At 48.3% G+C, this 22,187-nt stretch overlaps 1 protein-coding gene across 1 annotated transcript in view; it reads left to right on the top strand.

The window, feature by feature from the left end:
* Positions 1–257: 257 nt before the first annotated feature.
* The window catches only part of LOC109886095 (insulin-like growth factor 1 receptor), a 37,454-nt gene continuing 15,524 nt past the window's right edge, over positions 258–22,187 (top strand). Inside the window, exons 1-9 of the mRNA XM_031821763.1 lie at positions 258–311; positions 1,003–1,170; positions 2,278–2,485; positions 6,659–6,948; positions 12,401–12,534; positions 14,570–14,735; positions 16,290–16,386; positions 16,723–16,793; positions 17,185–17,414. Of these exons, the coding sequence (XP_031677623.1) occupies positions 1,011–1,170; positions 2,278–2,485; positions 6,659–6,948; positions 12,401–12,534; positions 14,570–14,735; positions 16,290–16,386; positions 16,723–16,793; positions 17,185–17,414 (1,356 nt within the window). The 5' untranslated portion in view covers positions 258–311; positions 1,003–1,010. The remainder of the gene's footprint in view (positions 312–1,002; positions 1,171–2,277; positions 2,486–6,658; positions 6,949–12,400; positions 12,535–14,569; positions 14,736–16,289; positions 16,387–16,722; positions 16,794–17,184; positions 17,415–22,187) is intronic.

A 22,187-nucleotide genomic window follows, 5' to 3' on the forward strand; every position in this document is an offset into this window, starting at 1 on the left:
CAGAGTTTTGACGGCCAGGACGGTTGTGGCTCCAACAGTTGGAACATGGTGGACGTGGACCTTCCCCAGGAGAAGAATTCTGACCCAGGGGTTCTACTGTCGCCTCTTAAGCCCTGGACCCAGTACGCCATCTACGTCAAGGCCATCACTCTGGTGGCAGAGGATAGACACATCCTGGGAGCCAAGAGTGAAGTAGTCTACATCAGAACCAGCCCCTCAGGTAAAGGACAGGGGTGTAGGGGTTAGGGTGGAGGGGTTAGACATCCTGGGAGCCAAGAGTGAAGTAGTCTACATCAGAACCAGCCCCTCAGGTAAAGGACAGGGGGTTAGGGTGTAGGTGGAGGGGTTAGGGTGGAGGGGTTGGGTGTAGGGGTTAGGGTTTATTGATTAAGAACAGACCTGATGTATAATATGGGGGGTTAGGGTGTAGGGTATAGGGGTTTGGGTGTAGGGGTTAGGGTTTATTGATTAAGAACAGACCTGATGTAGAATATGGGGGGGTTAGGGTGTAGGGGTTAGGGTGTAGGGGTTAGGGGGTAGGGGTTTGGGTGTAGGGGTTAGGGTTTATTGATTAAGAACAGACCTGATGTATAATATGGTGGTGTAGGAGTTAGGGTATAGGGGTTTGGGTATAGGGGTTTGGGTATAGGGGTTTGGGTATAGGGGTTTGGGTGTAGGGGTTTGGGTGTAGGGGTTAGGGTGTAGGGGTTAGGGGTTTGGGTGTAGGGGTTAGGGTTTATTGATTAAGAACAGACCTGATGTATAATATGGGGGGTTAGGGTGTAGGGTATAGGGTTTGGGTGTAGGGGTTAGGGTTTTTTGATTAAGAACAGACCTGATGTATAATATGGGGGGTTAGGGTGTAGGGGTTAGGGTGTAGGGGTTTGGGTGTAGGGGTTTGGGTGTAGGGGTTTGGGTGTAGGGGTTTGGGGTTATAATCTGTTTCCTGTAGAGCCGTCCATGTCCCTGGATGTGAGAACTGTTATAATCTGTTTCCTGTAGAGCCGTCCATGCCCCTGGATGTGAGAACATACTCTAACTCCTCTACCAACCTGGTGGTCCGCTGGTCTCCCCCTGCCTCCCCCAACGGGAACCACACCTATTACCTGGTCCGCTGGCAGCAACAGGCTGAAGACAGAGAGCTATACCAACACAACTACTGCTCTAAAGGTCACTACCCTGACCCCTACACCCTGACCCCTCCACCCTGACCCCTCCACCCTGACCCCTCCACCCTGACCCCTCCACCCTAACCCCTACACCCTGACCTCTCTACCCTGACCCCTCCACCCTGACCCCTCCACCCTGACCCCTCCACCCTGACCCCTCCACCTGACCCCTCCACCCTAACCCCTCCACCCTGACCCATACACCCTAACCCCTCCACCCTGACCCCTACACCCTGACCCTTACACCATAACCCCTCCACCCTGACCCCTCCACCCTGACCCATACACCCTAACCCCTCCACCCTGACCCCTACACCCCTGACCCATACACCCTAACCCCTCCACCCTGACCCCTACACCCTGACCCATACACCATAACCCCTCCACCCTAACCCCTACACCCTGACCCCTCCACCTGACCCATACACCATAACCCCTCCACCCTAACCCCTACACCCTGACCCCTCCACCCTGACCCATACACCCTGACCCCTCCACCCTGACCCCTCCACCCTGACCCCTCCACCCTGACCCCTCCACCCTGACCCATACACCCCTCCACCCTAACCCCTCCACCCTAACCCCTCCACCCTGACCCATACCCCTAACCCCTCCACCCTGACCCCTACACCCTGACCCATACACCATAACCCCTCCACCCTGACCCCTCCACCCTGACCCATACACCCTAACCCCTCCACCCTGACCCATACACCCTAACCCCTCCACCCTGACCCCTACACCCTGACCCATACACCATAACCCCTCCACCCTAACCCCTACACCCTGACCCCTACACCCTGACCCATACACCCTAACCCCTCCACCCTGACCCCTCCACCCTGACCCCTCCACCCTGACCCATATACTCTGACCCATATACTCTGACCCCTCCACCCTAACCCCTCCACCCTGACCCCTCCACCCTGACCCCTCCACCCTGACCCCTCCACCCTGACCCCTCCACCCTGACCCCTCCACCCTGACCCCTCCACCCTGACCCCTCCACCCTGACCCATACACCCTGACCCATATACTCTGACCCCTCCACCCTAACCCCTACACCCTAACCCCTCCACCCTAACCCCTCCTCTCTCTGTCTCCTCAGAACTGAAGATCCCGGTCCGTATAGCTGCTACCGGGTTGACTGACATGGAGGAGGACCTGAAGCCTACTAAACCAGACGTTGGTGGGGGGGACAAGGGGCCGTGCTGTCCCTGTCCTAAATCTGTAGGAGACCTGGAGGCAGAAGCAGCTGACGCTTCATACAGAAAAGTCTTTGAGAACTTCTTACACAACTCTATCTTTACCCCCAGGTAAGCAGATCACAGGCCTTAACACACACACACACCTGGGAGAACGTCTTACACAACTCTATCTTTACCCCCAGGTAAGCAGATCACAGGCCTTAACACACACACACACCTGGGGAGAACGTCTTACACAACTCTATCTTTACCCCCAGGTAACACACACACACACCTGGGGAGAACGTCTTACACAACTCTATCTTTACCCCCAGGTAACACACACACACACCTGGGGAGAACGTCTTACACAACTCTATCTTTACCCCCAGGTAAGCAGATCACAGGCCTTAACACACACACACACCTGGGGAGAACGTCTTACACAACTCTATCTTTACCCCCAGGTAACACACACACACACCTGGGGAGAACGTCTTACACAACTCTATCTTTACCCCCAGGTAAGCAGATCACAGGCCTTAACACACACACACACCTGGGGAGAACGTCTACACAACTCTATCTTTACCCCCAGGTAACACACACACACACCTGGGGAGAACGTCTTACACAACTCTATCTTTACCCCCAGGTAACACACACACACACCTGGGGAGAACGTCTTACACAACTCTATCTTTACCCCCAGGTAACACACACACACACCTGGGGAGAACGTCTTACACAACTCTATCTTTACCCCCAGGTAACACACACACACACACACCTGGGGAGAACGTCTTACCCAACTCTATCTTTACCCCCAGGTAACACACACACACACCTGGGGAGAACGTCTTACACAACTCTATCTTTACCCCAGGTAACACACACACACACCTGGGGAGAACGTCTTACACAACTCTATCTTTACCCCCAGGTAACACACACACACACCTGGGGAGAACGTCTTACCCAACTCTATCTTTACCCCCAGGTAACACACACACACACCTGGGGAGAACGTCTTACACAACTCTATCTTTACCCCCAGGTAACACACACACACACCTGGGGAGAACGTCTTACACAACTCTATCTTTACCCCCAGGTAACACACACACACACCTGGGGAGAACGTCTTACACAACTCTATCTTTACCCCCAGGTAACACACACACACACCTGGGGAGAACGTCTTACACAACTCTATCTTTACCCCCAGGTAACACACACACACACTGGGGAGAACGTCTACACAACTCTATCTTTACCCCCAGGTAACACACACACACACCTGGGGAGAACGTCTTACACAACTCTATCTTTACCCCAGGTAACACACACACACACCTGGGGAGAACGTCTTACACAACTCTATCTTTACCCCCAGGTAACACACACACACACCTGGGGAGAACGTCTTACACAACTCTATCTTTACCCCCAGGTAACACACACACACACCTGGGGAGAACGTCTTACACAACTCTATCTTTACCCCCAGGTAAGCAGATCACAGGCCGTAACACACACACACACCTGGGGAGAACGTCTTACACAACTCTATCTTTACCCCCAGGTAAGCAGATCACAGGCCGTAACACACACCTGGGTAGGATCCAGTAGGACACAACCTAAATCTTCTGAAATGGAAAACAAATATGAGCAGTCTTGTTGAACAAATGGCCATTTATACAGAACAAAAATATAAACGCGACATGTAAAGTGTTGGTCCCAAGTTTCATGAAATAAAAGATCCCAGAAATGCTCCATACGCACAAAAAGCTGATTCTATGCACAAATCTGTTTAAATCCCTGTTAGTGAGTATTTCTCCTTTGCCAAGATAATCCATCTACCTGACAGGTGTGGCATATCAAGAAGCTGATTAAATATCATGATCATTAGGCAGTACGGTTGACTGGCGTGAACCCGGTTACTGAGATTTAACGGGATTATTTTTCCTTGCATAAATAACTCAGAAACCGGTTAATTCTAATAAATTATTGAAATGAACAGCATGGCGTGAAAATTAACTGTTAAATTATATGTGATGACTAAATCTGGTTTCTCTACAGCCTCTGATGATGAATCAATGCTCAGGGTGGGGGACGGACGGCCCGTCTCAGGGTGGGGGACGGACGGCCCGTCTCAGGGTGGGGGACTGACGGCCCGTCTCAGGGTGTTACCATCTGGGTGGTCTGTTGCCATCTGGTACCATCTGGTTGGTCTGTTACCATCTGTTACCATCTGGTTGGTCTGTTACCATCTGGTTGGTCTATTACCATCTGGTACCATCTGGTTGGTCTGTTACCATCTGGTTGGTCTGTTACCATCTGGTTGGTCTGTTACCATCTGGTTGATCTATGATACAGTAATATAAAGACTGAATGCATGTCTAATTTACCATCTGGTTAGTCTAATTTACCCATCTGGTTAGTCTAATTTACCATCTGGTTAGTCTATGATACAGTAATATAAAGACTGAATTCATGTCTAATTTACCATCTGGTTAGTCTAATTTACCCATCTGGTTAGTCTAATTTACCCATCTGGTTAGTCTAATTTACCCATCTGGTTAGTCTAATTAACCCATCTGGTTAGTCTAATTAACCCATCTGGTTAGTCTAATTTACCCATCTGGTTAGTCTAATTTACCCATCTGGTTAGTCTAATTTACCCACCTGGTTAGTCTAATTTACCCATCTGGTTAGTCTAATTTACCCATCTGGTTAGTCTTATTTACCCATCTGGTTAGTCTAATTTACCCATCTGGTTAGTCTAATTTACCCATCTGGTTAGTCTAATTTACCCACCTGGTTAGTCTAATTTACCCATCTGGTTAGTCTAATTTACCCATCTGGTTAGTCTTATTTACCCATCTGGTTAGTCTAATTTACCCATCTGGTTAGTCTAATTTACCCATCTGGTTAGTCTAATTTACCCATCTGGGTAGTCTAATTTACCCATCTGGGTAGTCTAATTTACCCATCTGGGTAGTCTAATTTACCCATCTGGGTAGTCTAATTTACCCATCTGGGTAGTCTAATTTACCAATCTGGGTAGTCTAATTCACCCATCTGGTTAGTCTAATTTACCCATCTGGTTAGTCTAATTTACCCATCTGGTTAGTCTAATTTACCCATCTGGTTAGTCTAATTTACCCATCTCCATCTGGTGAAGTTGCATTTCAATCAAATCATTTCAAAGTTTATTTGTCACGTGTTCCAAATACAAAAGGTGTAGACCTTCCAGTGAAATGCTGACCTTACAGTGATGAGCCGTACACTCTACCCTCTGTAGTGCCTTGCTGTCGGAGGCCGAGCAGTTGCCGTACCAGGCAGTGATGCAACCCGTCAGGATGCTCTCGATGGTGCAGCTGTAAAACCTTTTGAGGATCTGAGGACCCATGCCAAATCTTTTCAGTCTCCTGAGGGGGAATAGGTTTTGTCGTGACCTCTTCACGAATGTTTTGGTGTGTTTGGACCATTCTAGTTTGTTCATGGTCTGACTCTCTCATCGAAATACTGTCCAGGAGATCCGGCCAGCCAGAGTTCTGTCAGGCTGCTCAGAGGATAGGTTTGTCTGTGTCTGTCAGTCTGTTCCCCAGCCAGAGTTCTGTCAGGCTGCTCAGAGGATAGGTTTGTCTGTGTCCGTCTGTCTGTTCCCCAGCCAGAGTTCTGTCAGACTGCTCAGAGGATAGGTTTGTCTGTGTCCGTCTGTCTGTTCCCCAGCCAGAGTTCTGTCAGACTGCTCAGAGGATAGGTTTGTCTGTCCGTCTGTCTGTTCCCCAGCCAGTCAAACAGCCCTGGTCAGCTCTACTGGAACATGTCTATAGGGAAGCACCCTAGTGAGAGAAACGTCAGGATTTACAGAGAGAGCAATGGAAAAAAAGGGAGGGGAGGAAGAGAAGGGATTGAAAATCCCAGTCTGCCACGGCAGCTCCCCGCCAGACACCCTGGATCTGGTGTCGTCTGACTGGATCTGGTGTCGTCTGACTGGATCTGGTGTCGTCTGACTGGATCTGGTGTCGTCTGACTGGAAATGTAGAGGAGTCCATCTGGAATAGTCATGGAACACATGAACAGAGGAGATCCCCTGAAGCAACGACTGGATCAGTGTAATAGAGGGAGGGAGATTCTAACTGAACAATCCTCTCTACTGCTGAAAATCCAAGCCGTGTTTGCCATTGAAAGGATTCCACCACACAGGTTATTTGTTGACTAGTGTATTGTTAGTGTTTGGACGACTGTGATTGTCACTCCCACATCCCTCTGCTCTCTCTCCCTCTCCTCCAGACCTCCAGACCGGCGCCGTCGGGATCTATTTGGCGTGGCTAACCGTACCATCCACCGTGGTGTGACCGCCTACCCTAACGCCACGTCACCTGACCTTTGGGCCAACGCTACAGAGGCAGAGTTAGCGGACAGGGAGTATGACTTCGTAGAGTGGGCAGTCAGCGAGCGGGAGCTGCAGATATCCGGTCTGCAGCCGTTCACGGTTTACCGGATCGACATCCACGCCTGTAACCAACAGGTGAAACGCTGCAGCGCGGCAGAGTTCGTCTTCTCCAGGACCAAACCTGCAGGTTCGTACTGCTCCCTCGTCTCTCTTTCGTTATACAGTAGAGCTTTGGTTGAAACTAAACATTCCCATAGTATGAGTTACTCAGTACTAGTACGAGTTACTCAGCACTGCAGATTTCATCTTGATGCCTGACACTTTTCTTGTTTGCGTGAGGTGAATTCATGTGTGTTATCATGTCATATATTGTCATATATATATATATATCACTACTAGAAGATTTTATGACTGACGCTGATTTAACATATGTTCATTGGAACTGAGGGGTATCCTATGAAGCAGGTTTGAGGGGTATCCTATGAAGCAGGTTTGAGGGGTATCCTATGAAGCAGGTTTGAGGGGTATCCTATGAAGCAGGTTTGAGGGGTATCCTATGAAGCAGGTTTGAGGGGTATCCTATGAAGCAGGTTTGAGGGGTATCCTATGAAGCAGGTTTGAGGGGTATCCTACGAAGCAGGTTTGAGGGGTATCCTACGAAGCAGGTTTGAGGGGTATCCTACGAAGCAGGTTTGAGGGGTATCCTACGAAGCAGGTTTGAGGGGTATCCTACGAAGCAGGTTTGAGGGGTATCCTACGAAGCAGGTTTGAGGGGTATCCTACGAAGCAGGTTTGAGGGGTATCCCACGAAGCAGGTTTGAGGGGTATTTCTATGACAACCAATCATTCAGACCTAACCTGCTCCAGGGCTGGCTAACTCAGGGCTAACTCCACTATCCTGCATTCAGAACTAACCTGCTCCGGGGAAGGCTAACGCAGGGCTAACTCCACTATCCTGCATTCAGAACTAACCTGCTCCAGGGCTGGCTAACTCAGGGCTAACTCCACTATCCTGCATTCAGAACTAACCTGCTCCAGGGCTGGCTAACTCCACTATCCTGCATTCAGAACTAACCTGCTCCAGGGAAGGCTAACTCAGGGCTAACTCCACTATCCTGCATTCAGAACTAACCTGCTCCAGGGAAGGCTAACTCTTGGCAGGAACTAATGGGGATCCATAATAAACCCAGGAAGAGTACCTGCTGCCTTGGCAGGAACTAATGGGGATCCATAATAAACCCCAGGAAGAGTAGCTGCTGCCTTGGCAGGAACTAATGGGGATCCATAATAAACCCCAGGAAGAGTAGCTGCTGCCTTGGCAGGAACTAATGGGGATCCATAATAAATAAACCCCCGGAAGAGTAGCTGCTGCCTTGGCAGGAACTAATGGGGATCCATAATAAACCCCAGGAAGAGTAGCTGTTGCCTTGGCATGAACTAATGGGGATCCATAATAATAAATACAAGACATCATTCTAAGCATGTTCAGAGAGAGAAAGATCCTAGTCTGAAAGACCATGCCCCAAAAGTCCATGGGGTGGAGAGAAAGACCCTCCCATTTAACATTGATACTCTAATTTTCCCTGTACCCATCAGGAGGTTGCTACAACCTGGCCTGTGAATGTAAGTTTACAACGTAGGTACCCAGGTCAAGAGATAAATGAAAGGGATCACGGTGAAAGACTGTGACTAGGTCAAACCAGCCATAGCAGTCATAGCAGCCACACACAAACAGCATGATCACTGTCATAGCAGCCACATACGAACAGCATGATCACTGTCATAGCAGCCACATACAAACAGCATGATCACGGTCATAGCAGCCACACACAAACAGCATGATCACTGTCATAGCAGACACACACAAACAGCATGATCACTGTCATAGCAGCCACGTACAAACAGCATGATCACTGTCACGTAGAGTAGGCCAGATGGCTAAACTGGATAACCTAACCTCTATAAAAATAAAAAAGATGGCGGAACCGCAAAAGTTCTTCTGTGCAAAGGTGTTTATTTACAAGTGATTCCGGAACCGAAAACAACAGTACTGCCATCAACGTCTACCTTATGGGACAGTTTAAAAACAATGCTGCCCCATCCACAGCTCAATCCCAAAAATCCCCCTCTAGAGACTGGAGAGAGGCTCCTTTTGTAGGGCTAGCCCCTCCCCTCAGAACAATTAACCCTAATTAATTAATCAATTAACAATACAAACCTACATTTTCCATGAACTAAACATACTAAAGGATATACATTGCAACACGGTTTTAAACAATATCACAACATAACATTTACAACATTACATCACTACTGACAATATCTTTCAATATGCCCATATGCATTAATTAGCCATTTGGGACAGGCACTATAAAGCCAACCCAATTCCCTTAGCTCGGGTCCTTTTCCAGCATACCCGGAAGCTACAGAGATGGAGAGAGAGGAACAGAACAAACAAACAATGCGCTCATCCACAACATTGATAAGTATAATAATTATTGTATCTCTCAAATATGAACATTGACAAGTGTGAAATGCATGCACCAAGACAGAAGTTAAATTGTGTGTCGACCCACATTGTTAACTTATGGTATAATGGCGCAGGGAGGAGTGATGAATATGTGTGTGCGTTAAAGAACCAAATGCTGCCCGCGGCCAGTGACGGACTTCTACGTCACAATCACTGTCATAGCAGCCACGTACAAACAGCATGATCACTGTCATAGCAGTCACTCTTATAGCAGCCACATACAAACAGCATGACCACTGTCATAGCAGCCACATACAAACAGCATGACCACTGTCATAGCAGCCACATACAAACAGCATGACCACTGTCATAGCAGCCACATACAAACAGCATGACCACTGTCATAGCAGCCACATACAAACAGCATGACCACTGTCATAGCAGCCACATACAAACAGCATGACCACTGTCATAGCAGCCACATACAAACAGCATGACCACTGTCATAGCAGCCACACACAAACAGCATGATCACTTTGTTGTAGAACGAGTGATCACTTTCACTCGTTGTAGAATTCCTTCTCGCATCTACGCGCTCTCCTCTTCAACTTTTCCATTCGCTTGCAGACTTTAGTGCACCACATCAGCTGTCTGTGATCAGGCGAGAAAAAACTTCCAAGCCAAACCTTCATATCATAACCGCTACACACCGCCTACATTGTTGTCACCATATTAGCTACGCCATAGCTAGTCAACATAGCTACGAGAGCTAATGCATTCGTAAAACCGCTACAATCATGCAGTAGTCAGCAAGCAGTTTAGCAGTTACCCCGGCAGGCCCCAGTGGCAATAAATTAATAGAACCAAAAGCAATACCTTGACTTGAAAGAGTTCCACTATTGGAAAACATAGCCAGCTAGCAGGCTAGCCAACAGCGCTGTTGAGGCTACTGTAGACCTTCATTGCAAAACAGTGTTTTTATCAGTTATTTGATGACTTGAATATATTTAGTATAGTTTTATCTAAAAAGGTCAACTTAATTTTTTAAATGTTTCACTATTTCTATTTTCTGACATTCACTGAGGAGGATGGAGTCCGCTTCCTCCTCTGAGGAGCCTCCACTGTTGTGGCGGTCATTGAGTCTGTTGTGGCGGTCATCGAGTCTTGTGGCGGTCATCGAGTCTTGTGGCGGTCATCGAATCTGTCGTGGCGGTCATCGAGTCTTACATGCTGCTGTTCCTCCTCTGTTCTACCCCCCTCTGTTCACAGAGCAGAGGGGGGTAGAACAGAGGAGGAACAGCAGCATGTAAGACTCGATGACCGCCACGACAGATTCGATGACCGCCACAAGACTCGATGACCGCCACAAGACTCGATGACCGCCACAAGACTCGGTGACCGCCACAACAGACTCGGTGACCGCCACAACAGACTCGGTGACCGCCACAACAGACTCGGTGACCGCCACAACAGACTCGGTGACCGCCACAACAGACTCGGTGACCGCCACAACAGACTCGGTGACCGCCACAACAGACTCGGTGACCGCCACATGCTGCTGTTCCTCCTCTGTTCTTCCCCCCTCTGCTCTGTGAACACATGCTGCTGTTCCTCCTCTGTTCTTCCCCCCTCTGCTCTGTGAACACATGCTGCTGTTCCTCCTCTGTTCTTCCCCCCTCTGCTCTGTGAACACATGCTGTTTCCTCCTCTGTTCTTCCCCCCTCTGCTCTGTGAACACATGCTGCTGTTCCTCCTCTGTTCTTCCCCCCTCTGCTCTGTGAACACATGCTGCTGTTCCTCCTCTGTTCTTCCCCCCTCTGCTCTGTGTACACATGCTGCTGTTCCTCCTCTGTTCTTCCCCCCTCTGCTCTGTGAACACATGCTGCTGTTCCTTCTCTGTTCTTCCCCCCTCTGCTCTGTGAACCCATGCTGCTGTTCCTCCTCTGTTCTTCCCCCCTCTGCTCTGTGAACCCATGCTGCTGTTCCTCCTCTGTTCTTCCCCCCTCTGTCTGTGAACACATGCTGCTGTTCCTCCTCTGTTCTTCCCCCCTCTGTCTGTGAACCCATGCTGCTGTTCCTCCTCTGTTCTTCCCCCCTCTGCTCTGTGAACACATGCTGCTGTTCCTCCTCTTTTCTTCCCCCCTCTGCGCTCTGGAAATGTCCCCACATTTGAAACTTACTACACAGTGGAACTTCAGTATGATTTAATACAGTCATGTTATGGATAGGAGTGGGGAAAGAGCTAGGTGATCGTGCAAGACTGCATTAATATGTAATCACAGCAATAGCAGCCTATTTCACACCATAGCTCGCTGAATTTGCAAGGTTACTTTTTACCCATTATTTTATTTTAAATGAAAATGTGGCACTGACTCGCCCGCACATGGATTGGTGTTTCAGCATTGTCTCAATGAAGAGTTGGGCGTTCGACTGGAGCTATCCGGTAGGGGGACGAGCAATATCCACCATCGTAGTACGGATGAAGCCTGAGATGGAATGTGAAGCGAACTGAAGCTGGTAACTTTATTAAAGCCTGAGGAGATTTAGCTTGCTTCATAGTAAACCCCTCAGGAATGTGAAGCGAACTGAAGCTGGTAACTTTATTAAAGCCTGAGGAGATTTAGCTTGCTTCATAGTAAACCCCTCAGGAATGTGAAGCGAACTGAAGCTGGTGAACTGAAGCTGGTAACTTTATTAAAGCCTGAGGAGATTTAGCTTGCTTCATAGTAAACCCCTCATGAATGTGAAGCGAACTGAAGCTGGTAACTTTATTAAAGCCTGAGGAGATTTAGCTTGCTTCATAGTAAACCCCTCAGGAATGTGAAGCGAACTGAAGCTGGTAACTTTCTTAAAGCCTGAGGAGATTTAGCTTGCTTCATAGTAAACCCCTCAGGAATGTGAAGCGAACTGAAGCTGGTAACTTTATTAAAGCCTGAGGAGATTTAGCTTGCTTCATAGTAAACCCCTCAGGAATGTGAAGCGAACTGAAGCTGGTAACTTTATTAAAGCCTGAGGAGATTTAGCTTGCTTCATAGTAAACCCCTCAGGAATGTGAAGTGAACTGAAGCTGGTAACTTTATTAAAGCCTGAGGAGATTTAGCTTGCTTCATAGTAAACCCCTCTGGTGTGGTCCATATGTAACATGTTGTGTCATGTCTCGTACCAACAGAGAAGGCGGATGACATTCCAGGCCCAGTGATCTGGACTGGAGAGGATGATTCTGTGTTCCTCCGCTGGCCTGAACCCTCGTCCCCCAACGCACTCATCCTCATGTATGAGATCAAGTTCAGACTGGGCACTGAGGTAAGACACACACCGCTCCACTGCTCCCTTCCTCAATGGTGGTGAGGATGATGACTGATCGTTGACATTGTAATGGGGGGGTAACCCAGTAATGTTGGTGGCGAGGATGATGACTGATCGTTGACATTGTAATGGGGGGGTAACCCAGTAATGTTGGTGGCGAGGATGATGACTGATCGTTGACATTGTAATGGGGGGGTAACCCAGTAATGTTGGTGGTGAGGATGATGACTGATCGTTGGCATTGTAATGGGGGGGGTAACCCATTAATGTTGGTAGTGAGGATGATGACTGATCGTTGACATTGTATGGGGGGGGGGTAGCCCAGTAATGTTGGTGGTGAGGATGATGACTGATCGTTGGCATTGTAATGGGGGGGGGGTAACCCATTAATGTTGGTGGTGAGGATGATGACTGATCGTTGACATTAATGGGGGGGGGGGGTAACCCAGTAATGTTGGTGGTGAGGATGATGACTGATCGTTGACATTGTAATGGGGGGGGGGGGTAACCCAGTAATGTTGGTGGTGAGGATGATGACTGATCGTTGACATTGTAATGGGGGGGGGGTAACCCAGTAATGTTGGTGGTGAGGATGATGACTGATCGTTGACATTGTAATGGGGGGGGGGTAACCCAGTAATGTTGGTGGTGAGGATGATGACTGATCGTTGACATTGTAATGGGGGGGGGGGGGGTAACCCAGTAATGTTGGTGGTGAGGATGATGACTGATCATTGTATGGGGGGGGGGGGTAGCCCAGTAATGTTGGTGGTGAGGATGATGACTGATCGTTGACATTGTAATGGGGGGGGGGGGTAACCCAGTAATGTTGGTGGTGAGGATGATGACTGATCATTGTATGGGGGGGGGGGGGTAGCCCAGTAATGTTGGTGGTGAGGATGATGACTGATCGTTGACATTGTAATGGGGGGTAACCCAGTAATGTTGGTGGTGAGGATGATGACTGATCGTTGACATTGTAATGGGGGGGGGGGGTAACCCAGTAATGTTGGTGGTGAGGATGATGACTGATCGTTGACATTGTAATGGGGGGGGGTAACCCAGTAATGTTGGTGGTGAGGATAATGACTGATCGTTGACATTGTAATGGGGGGGGGGGGTAGCCCAGTAATGTTGGTGGTGAGGATGATGACTGATCGTTGACATTGTAATGGGGGGGGGGGTAACCCAGTAATGTTGGTGGTGAGGATGATGACTGATCATTGTATGGGGGGGGGGGGTAGCCCAGTAATGTTGGTGGTGAGGATGATGACTGATTGTTGACATTGTAATGGGGGTGGGGGGGTAACCCAGTAATGTTGGTGGTGAGGATGATGACTGATCGTTGACATTGTAATGGGGGGGGGGGGGTAACCCAGTAATGTTGGTGGTGAGGATGATGACTGATCATTGTATGGGGGGGGTAGCCCAGTAATGTTGGTGGTGAGGATGATGACTGATCGTTGACATTGTAATGGGGGGGGGGGGGTAACCCAGTAATGTTGGTGGTGAGGATGATGACTGATCATTGTATGGGGGGGGTAGCCCAGTAATGATGGTGGTGAGGATGATGACTGATCGTTGACATTGTAATGGGGGGGGGGGGGGTAACCCAGTAATGTTGGTGGTGAGGATGATGACTGATCGTTGACATTGTAATGGGGGGGGGGGGGGTAACCCAGTAATGCTGGTGGTGAGGATGATGACTGATCGTTGACATTGTAATGGGGGGGGGGGGTAACCCAGTGATGTTGGTGGTGAGGATGATGACTGATCGTTGACATTGTAATGGAGGGGTAACCCAGTAATGTTGGTGGTGAGGATGATGACTGATCGTTGACATTGTAATGGGGGGGTAACCCAGTAATGTTGGTGGTGAGGATGATGACTGATCGTTGACATTGTAATGGGGGGGGGTAACCCAGTAATGTTGGTGTGATGCAGGACAGCTGCTCAGTGGAGAGTTAGCTAACTACCTGCAGCCGTGTGGTTGAAACAGGAGTCTTAACAGCGTGTTTCTCTGTCTGTCCAGTCAGAGAAGCATGAGTGTGTGTCTCGCCAGCTGTATCGAGAGCAGCATGGTGCCAGGCTCAGTAACCTTGGATCTGGTAACTACTCTGCCCGGGTCAGAGCCACCTCCCTGGCTGGCAACGGATCCTGGACTGAACCCATCTCCTTCTATGTAGTACAGGCCCAACGTAAGATCTCATCATCATCCACTATTCAACATAACTACGTCTCTCATGGGGGAATTCACTGTCATACAACAGTAATACCTTATCACGTTAGTTAATACCAGTGTGTATATAATACCTTATCACGTTAGTTAATACCAGTGTGTATATAATACCTTATCACATGTTAGTTAGTTAATACCAGTGTGTATATAATACCTTATCACGTTAGTTAATATCAGTGTGTATATAATACCTTATCACGTTAGTTAATACCAGTGTGTATATAATACCTTATCACATGTTAGTTAGTTAATACCAGTGTGTATATAATACCTTATCACGTTAGTTAATACCAGTGTGTATATAATACCTTATCACATGTTAGTTAGTTAATACCAGTGTGTATATAATACCTTATCACATGTTAGTTAGTTAACACCAGTGTGTATATGATACCTTATCACGTTAGTTAATATCAGTGTGTATATAATACCTTACCACGTGTTAGTTAACACCAGTGTGTATATAATACCTTATCACATGTTAGTTAGTTAATACCAGTGTGTATATAATACCTTATCACATGTTAGTTAGTTAATACCAGTGTGTATATAATACCTTATCACATGTTAGTTAGTTAATACCAGTGTGTATATAATACCTTATCACATGTTAGTTAGTTAATACCAGTGTGTATATAATACCTTATCACATGTTAGTTAGTTAATACCAGTGTGTATATAATACCTTATCACATGTTAGTTAGTTAATACCAGTGTGTATATAATACCTTATCACATGTTAGTTAACACCAGTGTGTATGTAATACCTTATCACATGTTAGTTAATACCAGTGTGTATATAATACCTTATCACATGTTAGTTAGTTAACACCAGTGTGTATATGATACCTTATCACATGTTAGTTAACACCAGTGTGTATATAATACCTTATCACATGTTAGTTAACACCAGTGTGTATATGATACCTTATCACATGTTAGTTAATACCAGTGTGTATATAATACCTTATCACGTTAGTTAATATCAGTGTGTATATAATACCTTATCACATGTTAGTTAACACCAGTGTGTATATACTACCTTATCACATGTTAGTTAATACCAGTGTGTATATAATACCTTATCGCATGTTAGTTAGTTAATACCAGTGTGTATATAATACCTTATCACATGTTAGTTAGTTAATACCAGTGTGTATATAATACCTTATCACATGTTAGTTAACACCAGTGTGTATATAATACCTTATCATGTTAGTTAACACCAGTGTGTATATACTACCTTATCACATGTTAGTTAGTTAATACCAGTGTGTATATAATACCTTATCACATGATAGTTAACACCAGTGTGTATGTAATACCTTATCACATGTTAGTTAACACCAGTGTGTATTTAATCTGTCCACCAGGTTAGTTAGTTAGTTAACACCAGTGTGTATTTAATGTGTCCACCAGGTTAGTTAGTTAACACCAGTGTGTATTTAATGTGTCCACCAGGTTAGTTAGTTAACACCAGTGTGTGTTTAATGGGTCTCTCCTGGTCCAACAGGTTATGAGAACTCTCTCTACATCATGATCTTTGTTCCCATGGTAGCAGTCCTGATCATCTGTCTCCTAGCCACGTTCACCATCATCAACAGGAAGAAGTAAGTCTGAGTGTCTGTCTGTAAGGTTATTTAGTAAATGACAGGCTGTCTCTAGGTAGTGAGAGGTGAGCTGTCATTATATAGTGCACTACTTAAGAACAGAGACTTCTGGCACCCTATTCCCTATATAGTGCACTACTTTAGACCAGAGCCCTATGGCACCCTATTCCCTATATAGTGCACTACTTTAGACCAGAGCCCTATGGCACCCTATTCCCTATATAGTGCACTACTTTAGACCAGAGCCCACAGAGCAGTGCGTATGGGGAATAGGGTGCCGTTTGGGATGCTGTTTAACTCTGCTAACCCTGTGTGTGTGTGTGTGTGTGTCTACAGGAACAGTGACAGACTGGGGAATGGAGTTCTGTACGCATCAGTCAACCCTGAATACTTCAGCGCTGCAGAGAGTAAGTACCTGTAGTGACCATATAACCTGATAGAGACAGAGAGGAAGTACCTGTAGTGACCACATCACCTGATAGAGACAGAGAGGAAGTACCTGTAGTGACCATATCACCTGATAGAGACAGAGGGGAAGTACCTGTAGTGACCATATCACCTGATAGAGACAGAGAGGAAGTACCTGTAGTGACCATATCACCTGATAGAGACAGAGAGGAAGTACCTGTAGTGACCATATCACCTGATAGAGACAGAGAGGAAGTACCTGTAGTGACATATCACCTGATAGAGACAGACAGGAAGTACCTGTAGTGACCATATCACCTGATAGGTCGTCAGGGTCAGGCTGTGTGGTACTGTGATATAGTTGTCCGTTAACCCTCTCCTCTCCTCCAGTGTATATACCAGATGAATGGGAGGTGTTGAGGGAGAAGATCACGATGAACAGAGAGCTTGGTCAGGGGTCGTTTGGCATGGTGTACGAGGGCGTTGCTAAGGGAGTAGTCAAGGACGAGCCAGAGACGTGTGTGGCCATTAAGACGGTGAACGAGTCTGCCAGCATGAGAGAGAGAATAGAGTTCCTCAATGAAGCCTCTGTCATGAAGGAGTTCAACTGTCATCACGTGGTAAGACACACACACACACACACACACACACACACACACACACACACACACACACACACACACACACACACACAGTGTGGTAAGACACACACACACACACACACACACACACACACACACAGTGTGGTAAGACACACACACACACACACAGTGTGGTACGACACAGGACACACACACACACACAGTTTGGTACGACACAGGACACACACACACACACACACACACACAGTGTGGTACGACACAGGACACACACACACACACACACACAGTGTGGTACGACACACACACACACACACACACAGTGTGGTACGACACACACACACACACACACACACACACACACACACACACACACACACACACACACACACACACAGTGTGGTAAGACACACACACACACACACACACAGTGTGGTAAGACACACACACACACACACACACACACACAGTGTGGTAAGACACACACACACACACACACACACACAGTGTGGTAAGACACACACACACACACACACACACACACACACACAGTGTGGTACGACACACACACACACACACACACACACACACACACACACACACAGTGTGGTAAGACACACACACACACACACAGTGTGGTAAGACACACACACACACACACACACACACACACACACACACACACACACAGTGTGGTACGACACACACACACACACACACACACACTGTGGTACGACACACACACACACAGTGTGGTACGGCACAGGACACACACACACACACAGTGTGGTACGGCACAGGACACACACACACACACACACACACACAGTGTGGTACGACACAGGACACACACACACACACACCACACACACACACACACACAGTGTGGTACGACACAGGACACACACACACACAGTGTGGTACGACACAGGACACACACACACACAGTGTGGTACGACACAGGACACACACACACACAGTGTGGTACGACACAGGACACACACACACACAGTGTGGTACGACACAGGACACACACACACACAGTGTGGTACGACACAGGACACACACACACACAGTGTGGTACGACACAGGACACACACACACACAGTGTGGTACGACACAGGACACACACACACACAGTGTGGTACGACACAGGACACACACACACACAGTGTGGTACGACACAGGACACACACACACACAGTGTGGTACGACACAGGACACACACACACACAGTGTGGTACGACACAGGACACACACACACACAGTGTGGTACGACACAGGACACACACACACACAGTGTGGTACGACACAGGACACACACACACACAGTGTGGTTCGACACAGGACACACACACACACACAGTGTGGTACGACACATGACACACACACACACACAGTGTGGTACGACACAGGACACACACACACACAGTGTGGTACGACACAGGACACACACACACACAGTGTGGTACGACACAGGACACACACACACACAGTGTGGTACGACACAGGACACACACACACACAGTGTGGTACGACACAGGACACACACACACACAGTGTGGTACGACACAGGACACACACACACACAGTGTGGTACGACACAGGACACACACACACACACAGTGTGGTACAACACAGGACACACACACACACAGTGTGGTACGACACAGGACACACACACACACAGTGTGGTACGACACAGGACACACACACACACACAGTGTGGTACGACACAGGACACACACACACACACAGTGTGGTACGACACAGGACACACGCACACACACAGTGTGGTACGACACAGGACACACGCACACACACAGTGTGGTACGACACAGGACACACACACACACACAGTGTGGTACGACACAGGACACACACACACACACAGTGTGGTACGACAACGGACACACACACACACACAGTGTGGTACGACACAGGACACACACACACACACAGTGTGGTACGACACAGGACACACACACACACACAGTGTGGTACGACACAGGACACACACACACACGCACACACAGTGTGGTATGACACAGGACACACACACACACACACACACAGTGTGGTACGACACAGGACACACGCACACACACAGTGTGGTACGACACAGGACACACACACACACACAGTGTGGTACGACACAGGACACACACACACACACAGTGTGGTACGACAACGGACACACACACACACACAGTGTGGTACGACACAGGACACACACACACACACAGTGTGGTACGACACAGGACACACACACACACACAGTGTGGTACGACACAGGACACACACACACACGCACACACAGTGTGGTACGACACAGGACACACACACACACACACACACACACAGTGTGGTACTACATGAAAACACAGCGGACAGATACATTGAGACATAAGGCAATAATACCTGATACTCCACACCCCCTGTCCTGTCTAAATGTTGACCTGATACTCTACCCCCCCCTGACCTGTCCTGTCCACCCCCCCTGTCCTGTCTAAATGTTGACCTGATACTCCACCCCCCCCCCTGTCCTGTCCTGTCCACCCCCCCTGTCCTGTCTAAATGTTGACCTGATACTCCACCCCCCCCCCCTGTCCTGTCCTGTCCCACCCCCCCCTGTCCTGTCTAAATGTTGAACTGATACTCCACACCCCCTGTCCTGTCTAAATGTTGAACTGATACTCCACCCCCCCCCTGTCCTGTCCACACCCCCTGTCCTGTCCACCCCCCCTGTCCTGTCTAAATGTTAACCTGATACTCCACACCCCCCCTGTCCTGTCCAAATGTGGACCTGATACTCCATCCCCCTGTCCTGTCCAAATGTGGACCTGATACTCCACACCTGTCCTGTCCTGTCTAAATGTTGCCCTGATACTCCACACCCCCCCTGTCCTGTCTAAACGTTGCCCTGATACTCCACACACACCCTGTCCTGTCTAAACGTTGCCCTGATACTCCACACCCCCCCTGTCCTGTCTAAACGTTGCCCTGATACTCCACACCCCCCCTGTCCTGTCTAAACGTTGCCCTGATACTCCACACCCCCCCTGTCCTGTCTAAATGTTGACCTGATACACCACACCCCCTGTCCTGTCTAAATATTGACCTGAAACTCCACGCCCCCTGTCCTGTCTAAATGTTGACCTCATACTCCACACCCCCTGTCCTGTCTAAATGTTGACCTGATACTCCACACCCCCTGTCCTGTCTAAATGTTGACCTCATACTCCACACCCCCCTGTCCTGTCTAAATGTTGACCTGATACTCCACACCCCCTGTCCTGTCTAAATGTTGACCTCATACTCCACACCCCCCCTGTCCTGTCTAAATGTTGACCTCATACTCCACACACCCCCTGTCCTGTCTAAATGTTGACCTGATACTCCACACCCCCTGTCCTGTCTAAATGTTGACCTGATACTCCATGCCCCCTGTCTAAATATTGACCTGAAACTCCACGCCCCCTGTCCTGTCTAAATGTTGACCTGATACTCCACACCCCCTGTCCTGTCTAAATGTTGACCTCATACTCCACACCCCCTGTCCTGTCTAAATGTTGACCTGATACTCCACACCCTCTGTCCTGTCTAAATGTTGACCTTGATACTCCACACCCCCTGTACTGTCTAAATGTTGACCTGATACTCCACACCCTCTGTCCTGTCTAAATGTTGACCTGATACTCCACACCCCCTGTCCTGTCTAAATGTTGACCTTGATACTCCACACCCCCTGTCCTGTCTAAATGTTGACCTTGATACTCCACACCCCCTGTACTGTCTAAATGTTGACCTGATACTCCACATCCCCTGTCCGGTCTAAATGTTGACCTCATACTCCACACCCCCTGTCCTGTCTAAATGTTGACCTTGATACTCCACACCCCCTGTACTGTCTAAATGTGGACCTGATACTCCACGCCCCCTGTACTGTCTAAATGTTGACCTGATACTCCATGCCCCCTGTCTAAATGTTGACCTGATACTCCACACCCCCTGTCCTGTCTAAATGTTGATCTCATACTCCACACCCCCCCTGTCCTGTCTAAATGTTGACCTGATACTCCACACCCCCTGTCCTGTCTAAATGTTGACCTCATACTCCACACCCCCCCTGTCCTGTCTAAATGTTGACCTGATACTCCACACCCCCTGTCCTGTCTAAATGTTGACCTGATTCTCCATGCCCCCTGTCTAAATATTGACCTGAAACTCCACGCCCCCTGTCCTGTCTAAATGTTGACCTTGATACTCCACACCCCATGTACTGTCTAAATGTTGACCTCATACTCCACACCCCCTGTCCTGTCTAAATGTTGACCTCATACTCCACACCCCCCCTGTCCTGTCTAAATGTTTACCTGATACTCCACACCCCCTGTCCTGTCTAAATGTTGACCTCATACTCCACACCCCCCCTGTCCTGTCTAAATGTTGACCTGATACTCCACACCCCCTGTCCTGTCTAAATGTTGACCTGATACTCCACACCCCCTGTACCTTCTAAATGTGGACCTCATACTCCACACCCCCTGTCCTGTCTAAATGTTGACCTTGATACTCCACACCCCCTGTCCTGTCTAAATGTTGACCTCATACTCCACACCCCCCCTGTCCTGTCTAAATGTTGACCTGATACTCCACACCCCCTGTACTGTCTAAATGTTGACCTGATACTCCACACCCCCTGTACCTTCTAAATGTGGACCTCATACTCCACACCCCCTGTCCTGTCTAAATGTTGACCTTGATACTCCACACCCCCTGTCCTGTCTAAAT

This window comes from Oncorhynchus kisutch, unplaced genomic scaffold, assembly GCF_002021735.2.
Source record: "Oncorhynchus kisutch isolate 150728-3 unplaced genomic scaffold, Okis_V2 scaffold4014, whole genome shotgun sequence".
In the NCBI taxonomy this organism is placed as follows: Eukaryota; Metazoa; Chordata; class Actinopteri; order Salmoniformes; family Salmonidae; genus Oncorhynchus; species Oncorhynchus kisutch.